The 24682-nt window shown below is 39.8% G+C and overlaps 1 protein-coding gene and 1 long non-coding RNA gene across 2 annotated transcripts in view; both read right to left on the bottom strand.

Annotated features, from left to right (window-relative positions):
- Positions 1–123: 123 nt before the first annotated feature.
- On the bottom strand, positions 124–14366 carry bmi1a (bmi1 polycomb ring finger oncogene 1a). Its single transcript, XM_061805951.1, is given in 18 exon segments — positions 124–1006; positions 2568–2648; positions 2728–2826; positions 3286–3328; positions 3483–3594; positions 4296–4343; positions 4530–4585; positions 4667–4763; positions 4858–4986; positions 7268–7407; positions 8281–8336; positions 8480–8533; positions 8616–8672; positions 8771–8831; positions 10656–10712; positions 10714–10830; positions 13625–13736; positions 14131–14366. Coding segments are annotated over 18 exon segments (1827 nt in total). The 5' UTR covers positions 14318–14366; the 3' UTR covers positions 124–685.
- Positions 14367–21269: 6903 nt separating this feature from the next.
- The window catches only part of LOC133492607 (uncharacterized), a 24332-nt gene continuing 20919 nt past the window's right edge, over positions 21270–24682 (bottom strand). Inside the window, exon 5 of the long non-coding RNA XR_009792705.1 lies at positions 21270–23775. This is a non-coding gene — a long non-coding RNA (uncharacterized LOC133492607). The remainder of the gene's footprint in view (positions 23776–24682) is intronic.

Raw genomic sequence — 24682 nt, 5'->3', positions numbered from 1 at the left:
TTTTTTCATGACTCCCACGAGTCATTACAAAACGAAATATTTTAAGAAAATAAGTGCTCAACGGATGTGACAAAAAAACAAGTTTAAAAAAATACGTTAAGCAAAACAATGACGACCCAATGATTAAGTGTAAAAGTTTTATTTAGATGTTTTATACTGTGCAACAGTAACAATACAATAAGTTGTCCTTACAATCGAGCCAATCAACACGAACGGAAAACACGGGAGACGTGACCTCATTGAGCATGAAACGTGGCAGAACCGGAGCGCGTTTTTTTTTTCTTTTTGATTGAAAAGGCATTACTGTATTTTTCTATGTACACGTAGCTTCTAGAAAACGCTTCAAAAGTGTCAATTGTCCTCGTAAAAATAACGAAATGTGACGTCTGCTCCAGAAGATGAAAAAAGACATGAGCATGCATTGAAAATAGTTTGGTTTGGGGACAAGGACTCAAATAAAATTACACTTTTGTTTTCGTTGTAAATAAAAATACATCGAAAAAAGTGGAGTAAATGCTTGACGTTGTCCTCTCAATCTTCAACATTTTTGAATAATGTTTAACGCAACTTCCTGGATACTTTTACATTTTGAAATGCCTTCAGTGTGCTACACAAATGACAATCATAAAACTTCAAAACGGAGACAGGATGCAATAGAGCTACGTTGGCTTGGTATGATGCTGCGTTATCCTGACGACGTCGCTGAGCCGTTCAGTGAGATCTTGCGGGGCTGCGCGAAAGGGCGGCTGGATGTCGACGGGGCCTGCGGGGCCTGGCTGCAGTTGACGCTGCTGGGGGGGCCCCGAGAGGACCTCAGCGCCTGGTCGCCAGGGCTTGGCAAGGACGACCACTTGGACGTGGACGCGGCCCCCGTGGGGCTCCCGGCTTTGTCGCTGGCCGAGTCGCTCTCCTGTCCGGGCCGCTGGGGGGCCCCTTGCTGGGCATGGCTCGCCTTCAGCTTCTTACAGTTGGGGCGGACCCTGTACTGGAGAGGGAGTGGGCCCGTCTGTGGACCGCACAACACGTTTCATCAGAGAGACAAGTTTCTGCAACTTGCTCCAAAGGTAAGCCCCCCCCCCCCAAAAAAAAGGCAATCTAATAATCAGCAGATTTTTACGAGTCCACAAAAACACAATATAAAGAAATTCCAGACTTAAGTTTTATTTTTGGCAAAACAGGAGAAAATGAGCTGAGGGACAAGAGAAAATCTGAAATCAGAAATTCCAATTATGTGACAAATGAATGTCAAAAAATAATTTGATTAGATAAAACAGATGCAGATGATTACAATGTGGGGTATTTTTCCCTCTTCATGAAAATAATTGTTTCACACATTTTAAATCAGCTAAAAAGTTGGAATTAATTTATTTCAGCGCAGAATAGATTTCCCCTTTGGGGTTAAAACTTAACTGGCACAGTTATTTCAATACACTTTTTAAATGAAAAAATATACTGAAAGTGCTGTCATTCAAATTAAAACAATTTATTCGAAAGAAAATCTAATAGACAATATTTGAAAGCGTTATTTTTATTCCCTTTTGGCATTTTTTATCTTCAGACTTAAATTTAGGATGACAATTATTTGAAATCATTTTTTAACTATAAAATGTCACAGAAGAACTGTACTACCACAAACTAAAACACCAAAACAATTTTGAAAACGAGTTTCAAGTGTCCTAAAAAAAAAAAAAATAATCAAAGGAGTGGATTTTTTTTCTGTTCATCATTTTCTTCCAGGGTGAAAGTCCCATGACATTCATTCAAAACAGCTTCTTTTTAAATACAGACCTTAAAATCCTAAATGGTGCAAAACCATAACATCACAAACTTAAGTGTGTGCTGGGGGGAAAGAACAATTTAAATTACTTTTAAATGTTTGATTTATATTTAAATAATTGGAAACAAATAGTTGGTTACGCATAAATGTTTTCTTATATAGACACGCCATTTAATTGATGGGGAGGTGCTTTTGCTCCATGTAAATATTTTTTCTTATAATAATATATATATATATATAATATATATATATATATATAATCTCAAATTGTGTGTGTGTGTGGTGTGTGTGTGTGTTGGCACTTTAGACAAATAACTACAAAATGCACAGATACACGAGAATTATATAACATACAAACACACCAGAAAGATTCAGTGGGGACAGGGGGTAGTTTTAAGTAACATTTGGGACATTTTTTTTTTTTTATTCGTACAAACATTAAATTGGCGCTTTACACCACATTGTAATTAGACTTTACAAAATAGAATTATTAATCATTGATCATTGCAAGCTGACACCAAAAATGTCCTACATAAGTGAAATGTATATTTATTATTATTCCTGAAATGTAAGCTTAAAAAGACCAAATTTCTTTTCCTCTCCCAGTTATTTCTGTTGTTTTTGTTGTTGTTGTTGTTATTATTGGATTAAATTTACAACCTTCCATGCAAGTCAACTGTGACTTTGGAACTTGGCAGCAAATAAACATTCCTAACAAAATCCCTTTTTGATATTCCCAAAAGCAAATAGAGATCAAAAAGGGGCTGCAAATTGGATGAATTTCTCTCACCCTTCTCCAAGTGTAGATGTACGCTATGTCCATTAACGTGTAGTAATCCTTCAGGGGTTCATCTTCATACATGACCTCTACCTAGAAACAAAGAAGAAATTATGATTGTCATCTTTTCAACAGTGGCGAAGCTTTTCGAAAAGTGAATGAACTCAAAGACCTGGTAAGCATTGGGGATGTCCATTTTGCTGCGCAGGAACTTCCGCAGATGCATGATGGTCATTGCTGCCGGACACTGCAAATACCTTTTATTTGCCATCTGGGCAATGACACGGAGAGATGACGGAATTGTGCCATTTTAGTCTCAAACGTGACATAATTGGCGATATACAACCTCAAAATGCTAACTTGTCAGTTTGTTTGAGATTTTGGAGGGGAAAAAAAGGTTAGACTCATAGTGACACATTTGCATACATAAAAGTATAATGACTTTTGAACATTTTAACACGGGATTCATTTATCAGGATTTTTGAATAAAGTTGTAATCTATAAAAGTGTCAACATTTGTCATTACCTCAACATTGTGGTGTTCCCACATACTGTACCAAAAAAAAAAAATGTATTTAAATTTCATCATTTCTTACTTGATTTCTGATTCTAACCAAAAAAATAATGTTTGGGTTTTTATTCACTATTTTGGAGGGTCCAGTTAATGATGGGAACAAAAACAGTCAACAAATTCACTGCCAAGTGGGAAACTGGAGAGATATTCACATACCTGATCTTTGCTTGAATGCTTGTCTTCAAGTCCGCCTGTCAGTCTGCACACAAATGTTCACATTTAGAATCGCTCCCCACCATTTTATAAACAGACTTTTCTGTTTGGACAGCCTAAATTGCCTTGTCCGGATCCAGCGTGAGATTAAATGTGGTCAACATGAACAACTGCAGAGGGAGATTTCAAAAGCGGCTTGCCTGGCACTCTGGTCAGAGAACTCAATGGAGAGGCTGATGATTTCGTCGTCCGTGATGATTCTCTTGTCCTCATCTGCGACTTCACCTCGGTCTTCGTTGGAGCCGTTTGAACCTGCCAAGCGAAAAGTCAGACACAAAAATTGGGAAGTTTAATTTGCTTGGGAGCCAAAAAGATCTGGATTTGTTTTCTTGGGAAAAATTGCAAGTTTTTGCTTCATCAAAATTTTGCAGTGATGGCAAAGTCATCCAAGATTATGATGACAGGATCACAAAATCTAAGGATGGTAATAATACTGGAATGGCAAAACAATGCACTAAGTGTTAGGACTGAAAAAAATAACGACTTCATTTCATTGTGCATGCAAACCATTTTAACATGATCAAAATGTGGTAAACTTCCATAATTTTCCCATCTCCTCCTCAAAAACAATACAACATGTTATTTTAACACATTTGACTTAAGTCAGTCTAAAGGACTGTTGTCGGGGCACTATGAAAAATAAGTACTAAATGTGATCATGTCAGATGGTTACACATAATAAAAACAGGGAAACATCTCCAAAGTAAGAAATGTTACTGTAGCATTTTAATTGTGAGCAACTGATCTTCCAATAAATTCAATTTGACACACACACACACACACACACACAAACGAAAGAGTTTGAAGCTATAAAACAATGCTGAAAATAAATAAAAAATAGGAGCCCATGTGAAGGAAATATTAGCCAATCATATTCTCAGAAATGTCTCCAGTTAGGCCGTCACTTTTTTTTTTTTTTTTGCTGTTGTTGATTTTCAACACAAGTCTCTCACCTTCAACAGGGTGTTCAGCATAAAAGTCTCTTCTCCTCTTCATTTCATCTACACAAGGAAAAATAAGTTACAATTTGTTCAATCAAATTCCTGTGATGTTGTAGCAATTAGAACAAAACATTGCAACATCCTAATTACAAATAAACACAGAACAGCATCAAGACAAGAGCTTTTTTTTTTTTATTTAAAAAATAAAAAGCAACCTGCAGAGCGAGTTCAACATGACGTTCTTACTTTTAAACAGGCCTGGGACCAGTTTATAAACGATGTCTTGGAGAGTTTTGTCTGACCTGCACACAAGAAATCAACAGACTGACGTATTTTTTCTCATTTCAAACGAATCTAAAGCGGATTGTGAAGATTCTTCTCACCTAATGTTGAGCAGAGGTTTGGTTTTGTGGACTTGCACGTCGCAGATGGGACAATATTTGCTGGTTTCAAGGTAACGGACAATGCACATTTTGCAAACTACAAGACACACATACAAAAAAAAAAAAAAAAACAACCCCCACGTCTTGTAGTTTCCGATTCAAAAGGAATTGATAGTGCGCGCGGTGCTCACATGAGTGCAGACATTCGATGATGGTGGTGGCATCTATGAAGTAACCCCCGCACAGGACGCACATGAGGTGAGGGTTTAGCTCAGTGATCTTGATCCTGGTCGTCCGATGCATGATGAGCAAAAGGGGGGCTGATGAAAAGACGACGATGAGAACAACAACAGCAGTCAGCGCGCCATTTGGAAGGAATGCTGCAGCTGTTTGCTTAACTTGTGTTAAAGCAACATCATCTTTTATGCTAATTTGATCAGAAACGTCATAAATCTCGAGCTCAAAGGCATCGGCGCGTCATTCATTTACGGCAACTTTTTTTTTTTTTTTTTTTTTTAAGTGTGGAAGGACAAGCGGTCAAATGTAACACGAGTAAAATACACTTTCTGGAAGTGCATGTATTGGTTTTTTTTTATTTCAAAAAACGAAACGTCAAAATTTCAAGGCAAATAGATTTTTTTTAAAACCTGATTTGCAATCAGAACGTGAGGGAAATAAATGTCGAACTACTAACCCGACCTCAAGTCTATGCAGTCGCTTTTTTATATAATGCAATACGTAGCGTGAAAGAGGGCGCTTCCCACGTCAGGTGTGTGGGGGGGCTCTGTGTTTCTATGGCAACCACTATTCCCGCATGGGTGGAATAACAACGTAGAGGACGTTCTGGTCAAAATAAAATAAAAGATGGATAGGAGCGATGGGGGAATGCGAGTGGGGCGCAGTGGTCCCTCCCCGCGCACTCATCCACTGAAGCTCCGACGTGGACTCCGTGCGCAGCACGCAGACTACGCGGCTGCCATTTTGTACAGGGGGAATGGGGGGGGAAAAAAAAAAAAAAAAAAAAAAAAGAGAACCCACGTTGTCTCCTAAACGCTGCGTTTGACGCATATATGGACGAGCGTCATTTTTAGGAAGACTTGCAAATGACAGGAGGCGCATTTTATTGTTGTCGTTGCTGCTGCTGTGCTCGTTAAGTAAATTAAATCTATTTTCGCACGTTTTGCCGAACAACGAAAATTAAAAGAAAAACAGTAAAACGATTCTTTAGTAAGTCTCATAAGAGAGGAACGTTTTTGGCGTATTGGTTATAAAGTAGGTTATACACATATGACGTACACAGTCCAATCCAAGGAACCCTCTAATTTCACAACTTTTTCAGATCGAGACAGATAAAGAACAAAGACATAAACGTTCACTCAAAAGCCTGCCTGCCTGTTTGACAACCAAGAAATCACTTGAGGGAAAATCTGTTATATTGTGCGAAAAATTAAAAAAAAAAAAAAAAAGATGCAGACCATATTTGTCGACAGCAAATTATATTGACATTTGTTTTTTTACATTGGCATTTCTAAAGAGTCACGCGTGGACTTGATCCTAGGTTTGGGTGAACACAACGAATAAAAAAAATAGTGCGTTGCGAAATTTAGAAAGCATTTAGACTGGACCGACTGCAGGCTTGTAAGTTTTCTTGTCCTCTCAAAAAGAGCAGACAAAAAGCACAAAAATCAAGGATTGGGAGCAAGAAAAAAGCAAAGACAATTGCTGTGCTGATCCACGAGTAATATATACAGTAGTTGTGCGTGACAGCCTCCACGACCGCAATGGCAAGAAGCTTCACCTTTCATGTCTCCAGGAGCAGCAGAAGAGATTAAAAGTGACTTTTTCCGAAACACACCGAACAGCAACTAACGAGACGCGCTTGGTGCGTCCGAGTTACACAACTCCAAATGGGGAAAACACACGCAAGCAATTTTATTCCTTTAGTTTCCAAAATCCAAAGATAAGCCGACCTATCGGTACATGAGGCGTCTGTAGCTTGGGGGTTAATAACCCAAAAGCACTTGGATCCGAAACGTTCGAAGCTCCAAACGGAACGAACCGTGCAGCCTGGCGTGCACAGGCGAGCCATTCAAGTTAAGTTCATAACTCTCCAAAAATGTCACAAACATGCTCAAAGGTGACCACACCGCGTGAATAAGCTCCATAACGTGACGATTCTATAAAATGAGGAGGCTCCGAGCAAATTCGGATGCTTCCAAGCCTCCGGACCTCTTGCTCGTGCTCACTTCTCCGCCGACTCCGCGGTGCTTCACCCGCAAGCGGCCACGTTAGTCGAACAAAAAAAAACACACAAAAAGCCCGAGCCGCTATCCGGCCGCACGGACGCAAAGCTCAGCGACCCGCCGAGGAAGCCTGTGTGTGCGTCGGGCTTCGGTAGATTCGGAACCCGAGCCGGGAACCCCTTTCCACCGAGAGATCGCGAGAAAGTGCACAGACACACAGGAGCTCCACGTCGGGGCGAAAGCTCAACATCCGCCGCTAGATTGCAGCGGAGCTCGGGGAGGAAGAGTCACACAAAGAGCCACGGTAGAACCGCAGCCGGCACCGCTTCGCAGCCTCAGTGATGCCGGGAGCACGTACCTGCGTGCCGGGCTCGGCTGGCTGCGGCTGGGGGCGGACAGACAATGAAAGTTGGGAGGCGAATCAGCAGCGAATGAATCGCAGCCCAGCCGCCATCTTGAAGCAGGCTGCAGACGCTGTCAGTGGCCGAGGCGAGCGCATTTCACACTGGGGGGACGCCGACGCCGCCTTCCGTGGGCGCCCGTGGCACTTCGCGAGTGTGTCCGATCGCCACTGGCACCGCGGCCCAAAGTCCTCCGGCGTGGGCTCGCTCCGGTCCGACACTTGGCCCCCACAACTTTGCCTCCAAAAGCCCACTTAGAGCCTCCTCCTGAGTGGCAAGCGGCGTGTCCGCGTTTACGTGCGCGCGCGCGCTCCGTAGAAACCGACACCGTCCCCAAAATGGCTTGCACTCGGACCGCCCCGCCTGGCTCACGTGATCTCCTGCTTAAGGAGGCTCGGAAATTACTGTCGGCTGGTTCTTTTTTTTTTTTCCCAAGAGCGAGATTTTTTTTAAAAAACTATGCGCTAGTTATAGCACGCTTGTGAACGAATCATTGGGCATTTTGTGTGTTATTTAACTCCCGCGTGACACATTTAAGGGCGTTTGAAATGGTTTGCAGTCGGGCGCGTGACGCACTTTTTAGTGACCAGGCCGATCTGCCGAAATATTTTTAATATTCCGCAATACGAATCAATTGGAGCTGGGGATCCACTTTGCGCAACAAGGTCCGAGTGTATTGTTGCAGTGTTTTTGCAGGATTTGGTCTCAGGTTCGGACAACCGCAGTGCCGTTTGCTGCTGAACCTTGCGCACCAACTTCCACAGACAGCAAGAGAATGACGATTGAAAAAGGACGAAGGAGGTTAAATATCTTCCACAAATCCAAGTTTGTCAAACTTTCCCCTCCACCGCCATTGTTTCGGTTTTCTCAAAGCACAAATTCAGATGAAATCACACGGAGACACGTCACAATTATTGATTTTATTTCTTGTGGAAAAAAAACTCAAACACTTGATCCTCCTCTTCCTCACATCTGACTGGCTTTCTCAGCGCTCTTAGCTGCGTCCTTCAGTTTACCAACCATGTCCTGTAAAAAAATAATAATACGCTGATGCATCACTTGACGTGTGAAAGGTTGACGAGAAGCGACGGAAATCGGCAACAAAGGTGCAATCAGGGACGTGACAAGTCCAAGGTTTAAGGTGGACTGCTTTGTTCTTTCACGTCTACCTGTAACTGTTCCATTGTGCAGGTAAAGTTGATATCCTCGCGACCACCTACATTCTTAAAAAAAAAAAAGAGAGAAACATCAACATCACATTATTCACGTCAAAATAAGCAAAACACACTAGATGGAAGTTTTTACCTCCGTGTTGAGGGACAATAAGTAGAAAGGCTCATTGACCTTATCGACCTGTCCGTTCTGCAGTTGAAAAAAAAAACCGTCACGATAGATTTCAAGCATATAATGACTTCAAATTCTTTTTCTTGAGCGATGAGTCAAAGTATGTCGTCGTGTACCTTCACGTGATATTGCAGGCGCCATGACACGTCCGTAATGTGAGCCGGTTGCCTTCCAATGCTATGAAAATATACAAATACATAATATGCGGTCACACTCCATTTGTATTACTGAGCAGTACTTGTATTCTTATTGATTGATGCCACCTATAGACATAATTAAAAAAGATTTAATAATGGGGTAAATGGGGATGATACAACATAGAAAATATTGAAACAATTCCCCTCACATTTCAATCAAGCTACAAATTGAGGAAAACGTATAATATACATTTCTGCATAAATGTCATAAAAGATGGCTTGATCTACATCACATCGATGAACAAAGCCCTGCTTAAACTAACAGCACAAAAATGACATGTTTTCATATTTTTATGGAAAATGACATACACAGGAATGGAAGGAAAAAGAAAGTGAACGTCTCAGCTGCAGATTCTCCAAAAACTAATCAATCAGGCGTGAGCCAAACTAGAGTCCGCTCAAATGAGACAAGACTCGAGGTGTCTTTAAGGTGCTATATCCACTAGTAAACACACACCAATCTAGAATTTTCTCTTGTCCAATGTTAACCATGCCTCCCTCAGAAAGCCCTCAGTTAAGGATTGTTGACTTGTATAAAGATAGAAACGGTTACAAAACTATCTCTAAAAGTCTTGATGTTCATCAGACCATAGTTAAACTATATATGTATATGTTTAGCACAATGTGGCCGTCCTGTAAAAATGACTGCAAGAGCCGGCGCAGAATCTTCAGTGAGATTAAAAAAACCACACATTTAATGAAACAAGAATGGAGGTCAGGGGAGAAAAAAGCAAATGAGGAAACAGTTGTTGTAAAAAAAAACAACAACACTGATCATGTATGAAGCTAGCTAAAGAGCACTTGGATGTTATACAACACTACTGGTAAAATTGTTGAAATGGGTAAAAAAAAAAAAAAAACAGATTAAAACAAAGTTGAATTGTTTGGGAGGAACACACAACAGCTTTGCGGAGTAAAAATGGCACAGAAACATCAAAACTTTACACCGATTGTGAAGCATGGTGGAGGAAGGTTCATTGTATGGACGTTCTTTGCTCCCTGGACAGTTTGTTATAATCAATGAGAAAATGCATTCACACGTTTATAAAGACATTTTGCAGAAAAACTTCAGGCCCTCTCTCCTACAGCTGAAGCTCAAAAGGGGATGGGCATTTGCAGTAGACAATGATCCAAAAACACAGATGCAAATAAACAACATAATAACTAGAAGAAGAAGATCCGCATTTTGGTGTGGCCATGTCAAAGTCTGAACCTAAACCCGATTAAGATGCTATGATATGACCGAAAGAGATCTATTCACAGCACACATCCCGAGAATCTGCAACTATTTTGTAAAGAAGAATAGTCCGACATTCATCCTGAGTGTTGTGTACATCTTATGTGCAACTACTACACAACATTTTTGTCAAAGGAGGGTCAAAAGGTTATTGAATCCAAGGGTTCACTAGCTTTTTCCTCCTGGTCCTGGGATGGTTTGTATGCTATGCTCGATGGAAATATGAGTGAATGGTTGGACGGACAGATTAAGTGAAAGAGACAGACAGATAAAATGGTGCACATTTAAGCAGCAATCAACTTTTTTTGTGTTATTTTCAAGGCTACACTATTACAAGGAGGATACCAGTGTTCCCATCTGGATGCTGTAATTCTGCCCCATTTATTTACCAAAGCAATCATTTGCTCTTTTGTCCCGCCAGTCCCATCCTGCGATAAACCAGCGATGAGTCCACGGCGCCACCCGCCCAACTTTGACCGGGTCAAACTGGAGCTCATCTCTGACCATTAATGAGGATATGCAGTATGATAAAAAAAAAACCGCTGGATGGATCTTTCCAAGGCTTACCTTGCTAACAAATGCTCCAACTCCTTTTTGTGTTCCTGTGAATAAAAGAAAACAATAAAATGGAAGTTTTTCAAGGCCATGATGAGAAAATGTTTGCGTTGTGCTCGTCACCTGATAGCAGCTATAGAAGATTTTTATTCTTTCTGAACTGAAAGACAGCTCCTCGAGGCAGGCGCTACAAATGGCGGAACCAACATTTAAAAAAAAAAAAATGAATACAGTACTTGACATCTTAAAGCGCAGTTTTTCACCACTTTCAGCCAGAAAAAAATGTACATTTAGTGTGACAATCTGGTTCACGTTAAATGGACTAGTCACACCACCAGGCAAGTGCACAGACATTTTGGGGATCAGGTGCACAAGAAAAAAAAAAGCCCCCTTCACCAAGACTTTTCAAACAATTAAGAACAACAAAACACTAGCTTATAGTTTTACGTGTGTATTTAGTTGTTGACACAATCAACATTGTCAATAATACAACTGTGAAAAAAAGAATTGTAGGGAAGTTGCAGCGGATAAAAGAAGTCTACACACCCCAGTTCAAATAGCAGGTTTTTGTGATATTAAAAAACACAGACAAAGATAAATCCTTTTATAACTTTTTTCACTACAAGATAACATAACCTGTACAACACAATTGAAAAAAAATTGAGAGGAAGAAAAAAAAAAACAGATTGCGTGGAGATAAATGCACACACTGCCATTATAGATCTGATAGTTCTGAATTAAGGATTCAAAGGCATGTTAAACAGGGTCAACTAGAGATGAAAGTGGACTTTGGTGAAAATTCCTGAAAATACAAATGCGAGCACTAGGGGGGTACGGGGGCATGCCCCCCCCACTGGAAAGTTTTGAAAAAAATGGATGGCTGCGGTGCATTCTGTTGATATCTGTGAACAAAATTCAGACAAAAACTTAAAGTAAAATTTCAAAGTCCTGAACAAAAAAAAATATTGGGCAGAAGTTCCCCAAAGCCAAGCCCAGATTTTTTTCCCCCCATTCCCCTATCACTGGATAGCACAAAATCACATTTGTCATGAAATTATGACATCTTATCTCAAGACAAATGAATGAAGTGAACTATTCAGTAAAAACACATCTAAAAGTATCCTTTTCCCCACATTATACAGATTATAGTAAAGATATAGAATATACACAAAAATATATCCTAGAATTTCTACACCATACAGAAAAACAAGTTAAAGAAGTTGATATGTAATAATTACTATTAACGTTTAAGTCTCAAACTTGTTACGTCGCGTTGTACTGATACACTTGACCACATTGCTCACTATCTTAGATATAGATCTAGTAATACTAATAGTATAATCAGTTGCCTTTAATATTTGGAGATATAGATATAGGAAGGGCATCCGGGGTAAAAATTGTGCCAAAGAAATATGAGCGTTTCATCTGAGATGACGCACTATGGCGACCCCTAATGGGACAAGCCGAAAGAAATTTACTTACACACAGTCACTCACATTTGAAAAATGTACGGGTGCGGTCAGTCATGCTCGCAGATTAAGTTGCGGGTCTGATTAGGGATGGCCTTAAAATAACTTACTGGATTAATGTAACATAACTGTAAATTTAAAATAAAATAAACAAATACATAACTAGAATAGAAAACTAAAATTTCAAACTCAGAAATGATAATTTCCAATTTCAACTGATAGTAGTAGAACATGATATAAAACGGTATTTAAAATTTTTCATCAATAAATCTGACAAACTTTATCTGAAGAAAAGTTAAATGGACTGGCCAGTCAAGGAATAAACACGAACGGTCTATACTCGCAATGTTTTGAAAATGCTGAAAGTTTAGTTCAACATAATCGGCATTCGTGGCAACAAGCTCGCGATACATTGGAACATTCCTGTCGGCAATCATGATGTATTGTGAGGGGGGGGGGGGCACCATGAGACTGCCGTTAATAGGAGGCCGGCTTTCTAGAACGTGCCTTTATGTGCATGCGTTCGACGTATTGGCCACACCTGAATCAAGCAACGAGGTGGATGACAGTGTCTTTTTTGGGCAGGGGGCACGCCATCACACTGCCTCGCGATCGACGCAACGTGCACCCCTGGTGTAACTGAATTTCCTTTGACATGGCTCATGATATTGATGACTTTCGACGTAAATGCACTCGCATTACGTGAAGCAGTTCTGAACATGCTCCATACATGCTCAGTACGGATAACTTGCATTTCCTGTTTCCGGGTGAATAACAGTTGTTTTGGAGCAGGGTCGTTTAGTTTCACAACGTTTATGAAATAAACGTAAATTAATGTCAAGACCACAAAAAATTGGGGCGTCTTGACAGAATGCGAGGGGAGGGGCATTACTGTTAGTAGTGATAGTGCCTCAACATGGCTACGCTCGTGAAAGTAAAACGAACTCAAACGCATGTTCGTTCAATGTTGTCAAATAATATCCGGATTAATTTTAGGCAATTTTTCCTCAATTTTCCACAGCAATTTTCATGAAAATGTAAAAATCCAGAATTCTGTGAAAATCCGGAGGACTTTCATCACTGGTAAACACACACCTGCCAGCATTTAAAGTGCTTCTGATTAACCCCAAATAAATTAAAATGGGACCATATGTACAATTCTGACCAAGGACTCAAATAAATGAAACTCAAATATCAAAATACGGAGTAGAGTTGATGACAGAGAGGGTCATGTTTATTTGGTTTTTGTTGTTTCTGAAATGCTGATGAATAAAGAAAACTGGGTCACTTTTTTAGCAAGGGCAAAAGGGCAGGTGCTTGAGCACCACTCAGGATTTGTGTACGCACATGCCTGCAGACAACACAAATTAAAACAGGTTCCCAGAACGAGTTGCACAACCAAAAAAAAAAAAAAAAAAAAAATCAGGTGGAGTCGCTGGCCCCCTTTGTGTGTGTGTGGCATATTTTATAAATGTATCTGCTCTCGTATGACTCACCCTGCGTGTTGTTTACCTTATTGTGGACTCATCTGCGTTTTGTCTGACCGCTTCCAGGATGAATGTGGTGGTCGCAGCGTGGATCCCCTTCAGCAGGACCGGCTCGACCTGCGTCAGTTCGGGCTTTTCTGGAGAGGGGGCACAAACCAGAAGTAGACTTGCCGTCAACAACAACAGACGGGTGTGCAGCATTAATGCAGGTCGGAGCTCCCCTTGTACTGATCGACGTCGAGAATGGAAATCAATCAGGATTTGCATGTGAATGGAGCCCTCAGCTGCATCGCCCAAATGGCAGGGGGGAACGGGGAGGTGGTGCTTTGTGTGGATTGAAAACATTTTGCTACCAGCGACTAAAAATGGTCTGTTGCTCGTTTGGACTCCTAACATTGTGGCTGTTAACACCGACTTCCTGGTTGGAAACACGTGAACGCAAAGCAAGTCGGTCGCAATGCAGATTCGGCACACATCTGAACGTGATCGAGGGGGCTCCCGGTGGGACACAAAGGGAGTCGCGCAGCTCACCCAGCAAGCCCGCGTCCCGGCCGGAGGAGAGCAGAGAGCGGAAGCATACGTCCACCAGTGCCGGGAAGGCGACGTGGTCCACAGCGGACGCTTCGCCGAGAGAGCGGAGCCCGAGCTGCACTGAAGCCGACAACTCCATTTTGCAAGAGGGCGGGGCCACTGGGACACGTGACGGATCAGCTGACATCAGGGAGCGGGCGTGGGGCTGATGGGGGGCGATCACATGCCGGGGAATTCGAGGCTGCAAGAGCTTTCATGCAAAAAAAAAAAAAAAAACGACAATACTGGACTTGAGAGTTTAAGGAGAAGTGACGAAGAAAAGGGGAAGGCCATAGTCTTGCAACTCTTCAGGGGGATAAAAACAGTATGGAGTATACAGTACCGACAAAAACAAAAGACACTTAATTAAGGACACCCGCAATGCAACAGACAAAATCTTGATTATAAATGCTCTTTGATTTGGACGTAGCCTCCGTACTGTAGTTTTAAATTATCATCAAATTATGAGATCTTTGATTTTTTTTATCCGGACACCTTTGTTTGTCTGTTGCGTTGTTTGTTTGTTTGTTGGTATATACAGTTCAGCCAAAACTGTCAAAGAGAAGTCCTCTTTACAGAAGAAAAAAATAAACATTTGCCTGAACACAAGAAATCTAAAACCTAATGTCGATTGGGTCCCCGCTTGAAAGAATCAATTGCATTTAAGTATTTCTTTTGAAGATGAACGTATACGAGTATATGGTCATATTTCACGATCATAGAGGTAATAATTTAACGTGTTTTTTTAATGGGCATTGCACCGTTTCATTGATGGTACACAAACACGTATCTGCCAGTGCAATGGCGTTGACAGCAGCCAGGTTAATGAACATACTGTATAAAACCAATAAAAACGCAAATATATACATAAAGTATACTATTTTCTTAAATGGCTCCGATGAGTGGTGAATGGCGTCCCCTGTGTCCATGACATTTGATTGGACAGGAGGCAACTATTGTACTTTTGGACCTGACAAGATTTGTATTTAATTTTTTTAAAAAAGTAATATGTTGAAGGACAGTGAGGAACGAGGTGGGTCTTGCTGTCAAAAAGTGATGATAAAAGGGCTCGGGAGAAGAACTGATCCACTATGCAGAGCCCAATCAGGTTGCGGCAGCCGCCACCACTCGCCTAAATGTCCTACATTTAGCATTCAGTGTGAAATGTGCAAAACACGAAGACAAGCTTCAAAATGGAAATCCCCTAGTCCGGTGAGTATTTCACATGTTTAACCAGCTGGAGAGAAAATAGAAATACTTACAGAATGTGCGGGATGTAATGATGGTTTATTCCACTCTTAAGATTGACAGTTGTTGTTGGTGTTTTGTAGCTCTGAGGTTTGGCCAAAGTCCAATTTTCGCCTGCGTACGTGTGTTTTATTTCCACGTCCTCTCGGGCTGCTTTCTACGGATCCAACGCGCCCGCAAATATGACTGATTAATAATAATCAGGATCATAATCAGCTTTAATGTCCAAGTATGTAAAAACACACGAGGAATTTTTCTCCGGCAGTCGAAGAAAAATAAACAGGCACGGGTATAACATTGTTCCTACTATGCATTACATCGCAATTTTAAGTCGAAATGTTCTTCATCATACTTAAAACCGTGTTGTGAGTGCAAAAGACACAATTGATGAAAAAAATATGACTGGCCAACTCTCACACCCAAAAATGAGATGCAAGCCTATTGTGTCCCCTGATGATGAAGGTAAAGTGCAATTGCAAAAAAAAGAGCAAATTGTTTCCACCAACTACATAATAGAATCAACTATACTGTGTCACGTTGAATAAAAAAAATCCTCTATCAGTTGTATTGTACCCATTTCATTTTTGATCAGACAGATTAACCACAAAAGCTACTCTTGTCAACAATGATTAAAAAAAAATCTTAATTTCCAAAATACATATCTTTTCAGTGTATTATTTAAGCGTACCGGTTGTGTTTCTAATATTTTATACCTCTAAGAGTAACCGAATTAAGAGAAACAATCTGTCAGATTTAGTTCTTATTCAATAAATGAGAACATGAGAACCCATGAGAACAATCCCGGAAGTAAGATAAACTGACACATATACTAATACGCCACGGAAATAATTCCATCATATCGGCCAAAAGAAAAAAAAATTGGTAAAGAAAGTGCAACATTTGTGTGTGTGTGTGTGTGTGTGTGTGTGTGTGTGTGTGTGTGTGCGTGTGTGTGCGCGCGCGTGTGCGGGGGCGCGCTGCATTGAGTGCAAAGCGCTCGCTGCATGAAACGTGATTTTGAAAGAGTCGAGCAGGGCCAGTGATTATGACGTCGTAATTACCATCTTGTCTGTCAAGGCCTCATTAACGAGGTTAGGACTAATTAAAACGTCTCTTTGTGGTGCTTTGGGGGACTGCGAGCCTTTCGGGTGGGGTTCGGCGGGGACTGCGAGCCTTTCGGGTGGGGTTCGGCGACATTCTACGTCATAATGGGATTATGGCACGGGGACACCCTGCCGGAGGTCACGTGTGGGTCAGTGTCTTGCTCAAGGACACGCAAATGGACAAATAGATAATAGACAAAAACAAGCAACATCATTCGAGAGGAAAAGAAGGACATTTAAATTTAATCAAAGCAGGGAGAAAAAAAGAGGCAAAGTTGTTGCTGTCTGATCAAATGTAAGTGTACTGCAGTTATGATACAATATTTGTACAACCATATGAGTTATTTTCACACAATAAGATGAACGCCGGACGAGAATTGTTTATAAAAACGTGATTTAGGATCTTTTTCCATGTCGCTTCGGTTTTACAAGAGTCTGTCTGCCATGTGTCTGCCATGCTGAAACAGTTCAAATCCTATTTTCAAAATTTTATTGATATGTGGGCATTTAAGGGCTTCATATTAAATCAGTCCCGATTGGCACAGAGCAAATGGTGGCTGCAAACTGAAAGATATGTTTTGCATAATGGTAAAGAAAAATTACTGTAGTTCAGAAAACTCGTGCTACCCTTCAGACTCTGAAGGTACACGTGCACAAATGACCCCAAGTATGCTCATTAACGTAAATCCATATTACACTCATATTATTGTAATAACGGTAGAGACTTGTGACACTTTAACGAATTCATACACATTTGAAAAATACGTATTTATTATTTCTTGACTTTTCAGGAAATATTTTTTTTTGTCTGTTTTGTGGGAATGCAAAATCTCGGCCACATTCTGGCACTTCAGCTCACAGATTCCATTCGGTGACGGAGACAGAACAACAGAAAAAGAGAAAAAAAAAGGAACTTTGGGAAACGCTCGAAAAAGAAAAGAACTCTGATAACACTAAGATGCATTTGTTTAAGTTTTCAAGGAAAAAGACATTAAACATCAGGTTAAAAAATCATATACACCCAAAAATGTCATTAGTGTCTTCAGTAAACATGTTGCAAATCCTAAACTTCAATTGGGACACCAAACTGCAAAGAGAGTTTGGAATTGAACGTTTGGAAAAACATGACTTGACATTTTTTTTACTTTTAGGAACAATTATGACCTTATGATCCATCTCGACTGGTACAAATTGAAATAATCACATTAGTAAAATAAATTGATTTCCAAATGGAATTTCAGTGACCCAGCCGCGTTATTGATGAAAAGATATGAAAACAACTCATAAAATCTAATTGGCGAATAACGACATGTTGATGAATTTATGATACATCAAGTATGAACTGTGTGAATATCTTCTTCGTATTCATAGTATGTATGGATAGTAATATTTGAACTGTGAATGTAGAATGGGGAGCCGTTATCACACTTTAGAATATAAATACAGTTTAACAGTTTATCGTGTATATTAATATAAATAAAAATGAGTGGAGCTGAAATATTTTTAAAAAGATTTCCCTGTGTTCGTGTGTGAATACTTTCGTATCAACTTTTGATGTTCAAAGTTGCATAAGGAATTGTGTGTGGCTTTTTGGAGGTTGAGGGGGGGGGTTCAATTCGCGCGCGGTGACGTGCAGTTCAGCTCCGCGGCCGCTTGGTGGAAGTGTTGGGGCGCGCGATGAGCTCACAGGGAACAAAGAAAGCCCGCAACGAATAAACCGTGTGAAGCTTTGTGGATGAGGAGTACTGGAAGTACTCTGTGGCTTGTCTATTATTGTAAATTTGCCAACACCCCGACCCCCATTCCTTCTTTTTTTTTTTTTTTTTTTTGAGTTGATGAAAGACACATGCAAGGTTCATGTTTATTCTGTTTAAGTTTGGGATTATTAAAATGGGGCACAATAATTCTAGATGAAGTCACTCAACAAGAAATTGCCCCGTGGAGACCATAGCCTTTTGGGTCCAATGCGATTGCTATTAACAAACAGTATTAACAAACAGGACATTTTGTCAGACTCTCAAATAAATCATCAATGGTGAAAATGTTTTAAAAGTGGAAATGATGTCGCTGAGAAAGTCATCATAATTATAAGGCTGTATCTAACCTGTCAAGTCTTTGTGCACGATAAAACCTACTATTTACGCTGTCCAATATGTATATGAAATACATGTATATTGTTTTGTACATTACATTTACGTTATGAATTATTCAAGAATTTACTGCATATATATTCTAGCACGCCGAAATTTCAGGTTTGTTAGGTAGTCTACAGTTTTACTACAGTCCATTTTTAAGGTTTCAAAATTATATGACGGTTGGAGGGGGGGGGCGCTGGTGACATATTCTATATATAGGTTTTTTATATATAATATTGGTTGCGCGCGCGCGCGTGTGTGTGTGTGTGTGTGTGTGTGTGTGTGTGGTGTGTGTGTGTGTGTGTGTGTGTGTGTGTGTGTGTGTGTGTGAGTGAGTGAGAGTGTCCGTGTTTTTCCCGGAGCCCGCAGCAGAGCAGAGGCAGCGGCTGTTCCTGTAACTCTCTGCCGGGGAAAAGCAGCTTCCTGCCGGCCGCTGCTGTCCCCCGCGGCCGCCGAAAGCAACTCGAGTCTCGGCCACACACTCAACGAAGCCTCGGTTGTTGTCCCCACTGAGAGCGACCGAGTGCCAGCGGAACGACACGCCGCCGCTGTGGTTTGCATCCCCGGAATAAATGTTCAGTCTGTCACGAGTGTTTGCTCGTTTATTTTTATTTATTTATTTATTTATTTTTACCGGGTAGACGCCATGTGATGTTTCTCACTTTGCCTGCAGCTGGCAGCATGTTGCACGCATTTATTTATTTATTTATTAGTTTACGGTTTGTGTAGTCTTGATGAAGCTAAAGTTAAATTCAGTCGGTAAAAGTGTTCTAATGATTAAGATTATGAAATTCTAACAGCTGCTTTGTTCAACTACTTCCCCTCCACGCGTGATAACCTTCGCTAGAATGCAAAGTGGAACTTTAAAAAGTAATTCGATTCATGTGCAATGTTTCAGTGTGTGATTAACATGATGATTTATGTTTGTATGTTAGGATACTATGTCATCGATATAATATTTTAATTACAGTCAACGTCCTTTTTAGACTTAAACTTCTGTATTTTGTCTCGAGTGCATTTTAATGTCGGCCATTATGTTGGTAATTTGACAGATTCACATTTTTTAAGTGGTACAGTACAAACTTTGACAACCACTTATCTGAGATGTTTTCTCCCGTGGAACTATTTATACACATTTTTCATACACTTAATTTCTGACTTTCCAACTTTATAATTGTATAACCTCCCTTCATATTTGAAGTAGATGTCGCTGACACATTTACCCCTGTGACAATTACACAATGAACACTTTTTTATTATTGTGGCGTATACACTCAAAAATTTATACAATTTTATATTTAAGATGATTTACTACCAGGTATGTTAAGGCTTCGAAGACTCGGGATAAACGTTGCAGTTTTGCAGTGTGGTTGTTTTTTATCACTTCTCTCTCACACGCACACACACAGGCCATTACACCGAGTGAACGATCACCAAACCCAAATTCTGAACAGTTTACATTCAGGCACTGCGACGGACGGCCCGAGGCTTCCTGGTTTCTTTCTACTAAAGGAGGGGTTTTGGGTGGGAGGCGTTTTTAAAACTGGATCAACTTCCATGAGTGCACTCCCAAAGAAGGATGTTCCTTTGTTCCATCAATGCCTTCCTTGGCTCGACGTAAGCAGCAAATTGACGTCACATGACCATTTGGGGCAGCTACGCCTCCAAGAGGACGCTGAGACATTGTGACAATTTAGGAAGAAATCATGTGGAAAAAATTAAGGTCATATTAGGTTTGTGTTGAGAGTGCCTTGTGCGGGATGGGGTTAGGGTTTAGGGGGGATGTTATCAAGTAACCACACTGTTATAAAATAATTAAAAACGTTCATAAGAATAGACTCAAAGGGAGGATTCCACATAATCAATTTTAAGTAAATTACTTTTTTAAACATAAAAAAATCCTGTCAGGTTTTCGAGAAAACAATGTTAGGTGGAAAGTGCCTGCGTTACTTTCCCACCAATTCACTTGGGTTTCTCAAAACAACACCATTTTAGGCAGAATTAAATCAAAAGGATTAATTTTCTATAATGCACATCTGTTTTTTTTTTTTTTAGCAAATTACAAATCCTGACTTCTGGCATGAAATCCTTTTAAATTCTCGTACAGACGATCTCAAAAGCAGCAATCTCAGGGAGTGTGTTTTGGACTGTTTGTGGTATATTTCATTTTATTCAGTTTTATCAAATTAGGGTAAACTGCCATGTGAACAAGCTGAAAAGGACTAATCCTAGATAGTATGTTTACAGGTCATTTTTTTATCATGTTTGATCAACAACAATGAAGACATGAGCCACAGAATTTCCTTTATAAAATCAATTTTACTGGCATGAGCATTTGAATTACTGGCAGTTGGCATCCATTAAAAAGGTAATATCTATTTTCAACAGAAAAAAGCATTGTAATGTTTTTCAAACTTACAATGCAAAAATATATTTCATATTATATGTCACAAATTAGTTCTCATTATTTATTACATATTTTCTGAGGATTCTGACATTTTGGGATACACAGGATTTTTTTTCTATTGCTCAATTTGGCCTTTCCAAGAAAACTAACACAAATGGATCAGAGCATCTGTGAGTTTGTTTTTTTTTTTTTTTGGCTCATGTTTGTCACTCAAGCTGCAGAGAGCCCCATTATTCTGTTGCAACACACCAGAGGGATCGGTGAGCTGATCTGCCAGGTGAGGCAGCCATTTTATATTCACACAATGGGAGACAGCAAAATGAAATTTTTTTCTGAGGTGTGAATGAATACGCATTGTGAAAGTGTTACTATAATTCTGATTGTATAAAGAAAAGAGTGGAATGGATTTTATCTAGCAAATTGTTTGAAAATAAAGCTATATTGTGTGCTAATTAGTGTGGTTCATTTTGTATGAATCCCTCTCAACTCTTCATCTCAAGAAGTCCATTTCTACAAAGGTCTGTTTTCTACCAATCACAATTTGTTTTTACTTTTCAATGAAATTCTTCAAGACGCTCAAAAGGACCAACCCATGCCTACTTCCAACAGGACTCTGTCCCAAAAGTTACATTTGGTTCAAATGAGAAAAAAAATCCTTTCAAATAAATAAATCCTCCACAATTTTCCCAATTACGTTTAGTGAGAAACCAAATTAAAGTATAATAACATGCATGCTCTAAAAGAAAAATGATGTTTTACAAACTACAATGAATTACTTTTGTATAAAGCTCAATTTCTATGAAGGAAGAACTTTGTATAAAACCTAAAATGAAAATAGAATACATACATCCCAATCATTTGAATATCCTTTTCAATTAATATTCAATTGAATAAACAACATAAAGATATTTAATGTTAAAACTCATAACTGTCATCAACCCCAACCTCCCCCCCTCCAATATTTTGTCATTTTAAATTTGATGCCTACAACATGTTCCAAAAAAGCTGGGACAGAGCCAATAGGCTGGTGAAGAAAGGAGAAGAATACCACAAAAACACCAACAAATTAGACAGGTGAGGGGGTTAATTGAAAACAGGTGTCACGAATGGGAATAAAAGGAGCATCCCAGAAAGGCTCAGTTGTTCACAAGCACGGATGGCGTGTGGTGCAATGAATGCATCCGTATACATTCGAGGACTTTCGGCATATTATCATCTGTGCTCCATGATACGTATTATCAAAAGATTTCAGAGAATCTGGAAAAATTTCTGTATGAAAACGGGAAGGCTGAATGCCCGTGATCTTCGATTCATGAAGCGGAACTGCGCTAAAAATCTGCCATAATTGTGTAAAGGATCTTGCCACATTGGCTCAGGAACATTTCAGAAAACCATTGCCCGTTAACATAGTTCTTCGCTGTATCTACATTACAAATGCAGGTTAAAGCTCTACCATGCAAATTTACAAAAAACACCCGGAGACATCTCGAGGCCTGAACTCCTCTGATCAGCACTGACACAGAGTGAAAAAAGTGTGCTGTGGTTTGACGAGCCCACGTTTCAACTTGTTTTTGGAAATCATATATAGTATGTCATGTCCTCCGGGTCAAAGAGGAAAAGAATTGTTATCGGTGCAATATTCAAAAACCAGCAGCTGTGATGGTACGCTCATGCCCACGGAAGGGCTAACTTGCACGTCAGTGAAGGCACCATTAATGCTGAAATATACATACAGGTTTCAGATGTCTCTGCTTGTTTCACCAATGACAACCCCAAGCCACATTCCGCATGCATTACAACAGCGTGACTTTGTAGTAAAAAACAGCACCAGATTGGTCAACTGATAATGTGCGGCATGTTATGAAGCTCAAAATATGACAATGGAGACCCTGAACTGTTGAGCAAATGAAATTATACATAGTACACGAATGGGAAAGAATTCCATTTATAACGCTTCAGCAATTACTGCGCTCAATTTCCAAATGTTTATTGAGTCAAAGGTAACAACACGGTGGCCAACGTGTCCATCGTAGGTTTTTGGAACATGTTGCAGGCATCAATTTTAAAATGATTGAATACATATATAATAACTATCAGTTTATGATATTGATGAATTGAGCATTGTTTAAAAAGGATTTCAAATCATTGTAATCTGTTTTTATTGATGTCCCAAGTGCAATGGAAATAGGGTTTATATAAAACGCTATAAAAGAACACACCCAAATGGATCAATCAATTCTAAATGTAGTTATAATTACAACAATTTTCATTTTGTATGAAAAAAAAATCTCATAAGAATGGCTTTGTTTACTAATTATAATGTTCCTTTTGTATGGAATCTTATTCCATCCTCAAGAGGGCCACTCTACAAATGTGTGTAACTCTGTTTTCTACTAGTGACTATAACAGTGTAGAATTATTGTATGATTCTTCATTAAATGTTGCACTAAAGGAAGACTATAACACAAAAATGGTCAACTGGTGTGGAGTGACCATACAAAAGAAGTGCCACTCTTCACCTGACTGAGAGCCCATTATAGGGTGACAGAAGAAACACAAAATGTGTGCGAGAGTCAGTAAGGAACGTAACGAGAGGGCGCCGCACATCCCAATCACTGTCATGATTAGCCGCCATTATCGAGGCTGCGCAGCCATCACGCCGGATTATTCCACGGTGAATCGACACGCTGCCGCTTGACCCGAGAGTTTTTACCTGTGCGTAGAAACAAACAGAAAGTCTGATTTCATTTCGTAGCCGCTCTGTCATGGCTTCTATTGATTGGCTGCTGTTCTTTCAACCAGAACCTCTCCTTTGTCAAGACCACCCTGTTTTATATCTTGGGCTCTTTGTTGTACCGTGCAGTGATGCAGTCTAGGGGGGTAACAGACTTGTGTATGCATGTATGTGAATATGTATATGTGTATATCAGGGCCCGACTGGTATGGATTTTTTTTAAGGTTGATGCTCAGTCCGATAATTGGCAGGATAAAAAAACTGATCTGATTAATCAATTAGTTAACTGAAAAAATATATAGGACATTATCTATTTATCTTGTATCTTATGTTGTAATGTTTTAATGTTAAAAAAGGGCAAAAATAGGCCATTTTTAATTTTTTTTTTTAAATTTAATGCTTGGATTATATGGTAATTATCTTTGTTTTGTGTTGCAGGTGTTCAAAAAGAAAATAAAAGTAAAAATGGCAAAAAAATCAGACTTTTTTAGTGTGTGTGTGTGTGTGTGTGTGTGTGGGTATGTGTGTGTGCGTTAGTAACTTGGGGTAGCAAGCTGCAGTCTGATCCATACTAATGTTCATTGATAGGAAAATCAATGGCACATTGATCCAGAACTGGGTTCTAGCGGTGGGGGTCTACAAGCGGGAGGAGAGTGTGAATGAAAAATGAGGAAAGAAAGGATTAGGCAGCTGTGTAAAAAAATAAAGAAGAAGAAGAAAGAAAGAAAAGGACAAAACTAAATTGGGAAAAAAAATCCTGCAGACCTCTGTGAATGTTCGCTAATGCTGGAGATGGGATCTCGACCAATGTGGGGAAGTACTAAAAGTGAAGTGTGACCTAACTATTCTCATTTTCTCCAACTGCTCTTAAAATGGAACCTTGGAA

The sequence above is a fragment of the Syngnathoides biaculeatus genome, chromosome 19 (assembly GCF_019802595.1).
Source record: "Syngnathoides biaculeatus isolate LvHL_M chromosome 19, ASM1980259v1, whole genome shotgun sequence".
NCBI lineage: Eukaryota > Metazoa > Chordata > Actinopteri > Syngnathiformes > Syngnathidae > Syngnathoides > Syngnathoides biaculeatus.
Note: the sequence above shows the minus strand (reverse complement) of the source record. Positions and strands in the feature narration are given on the sequence as shown.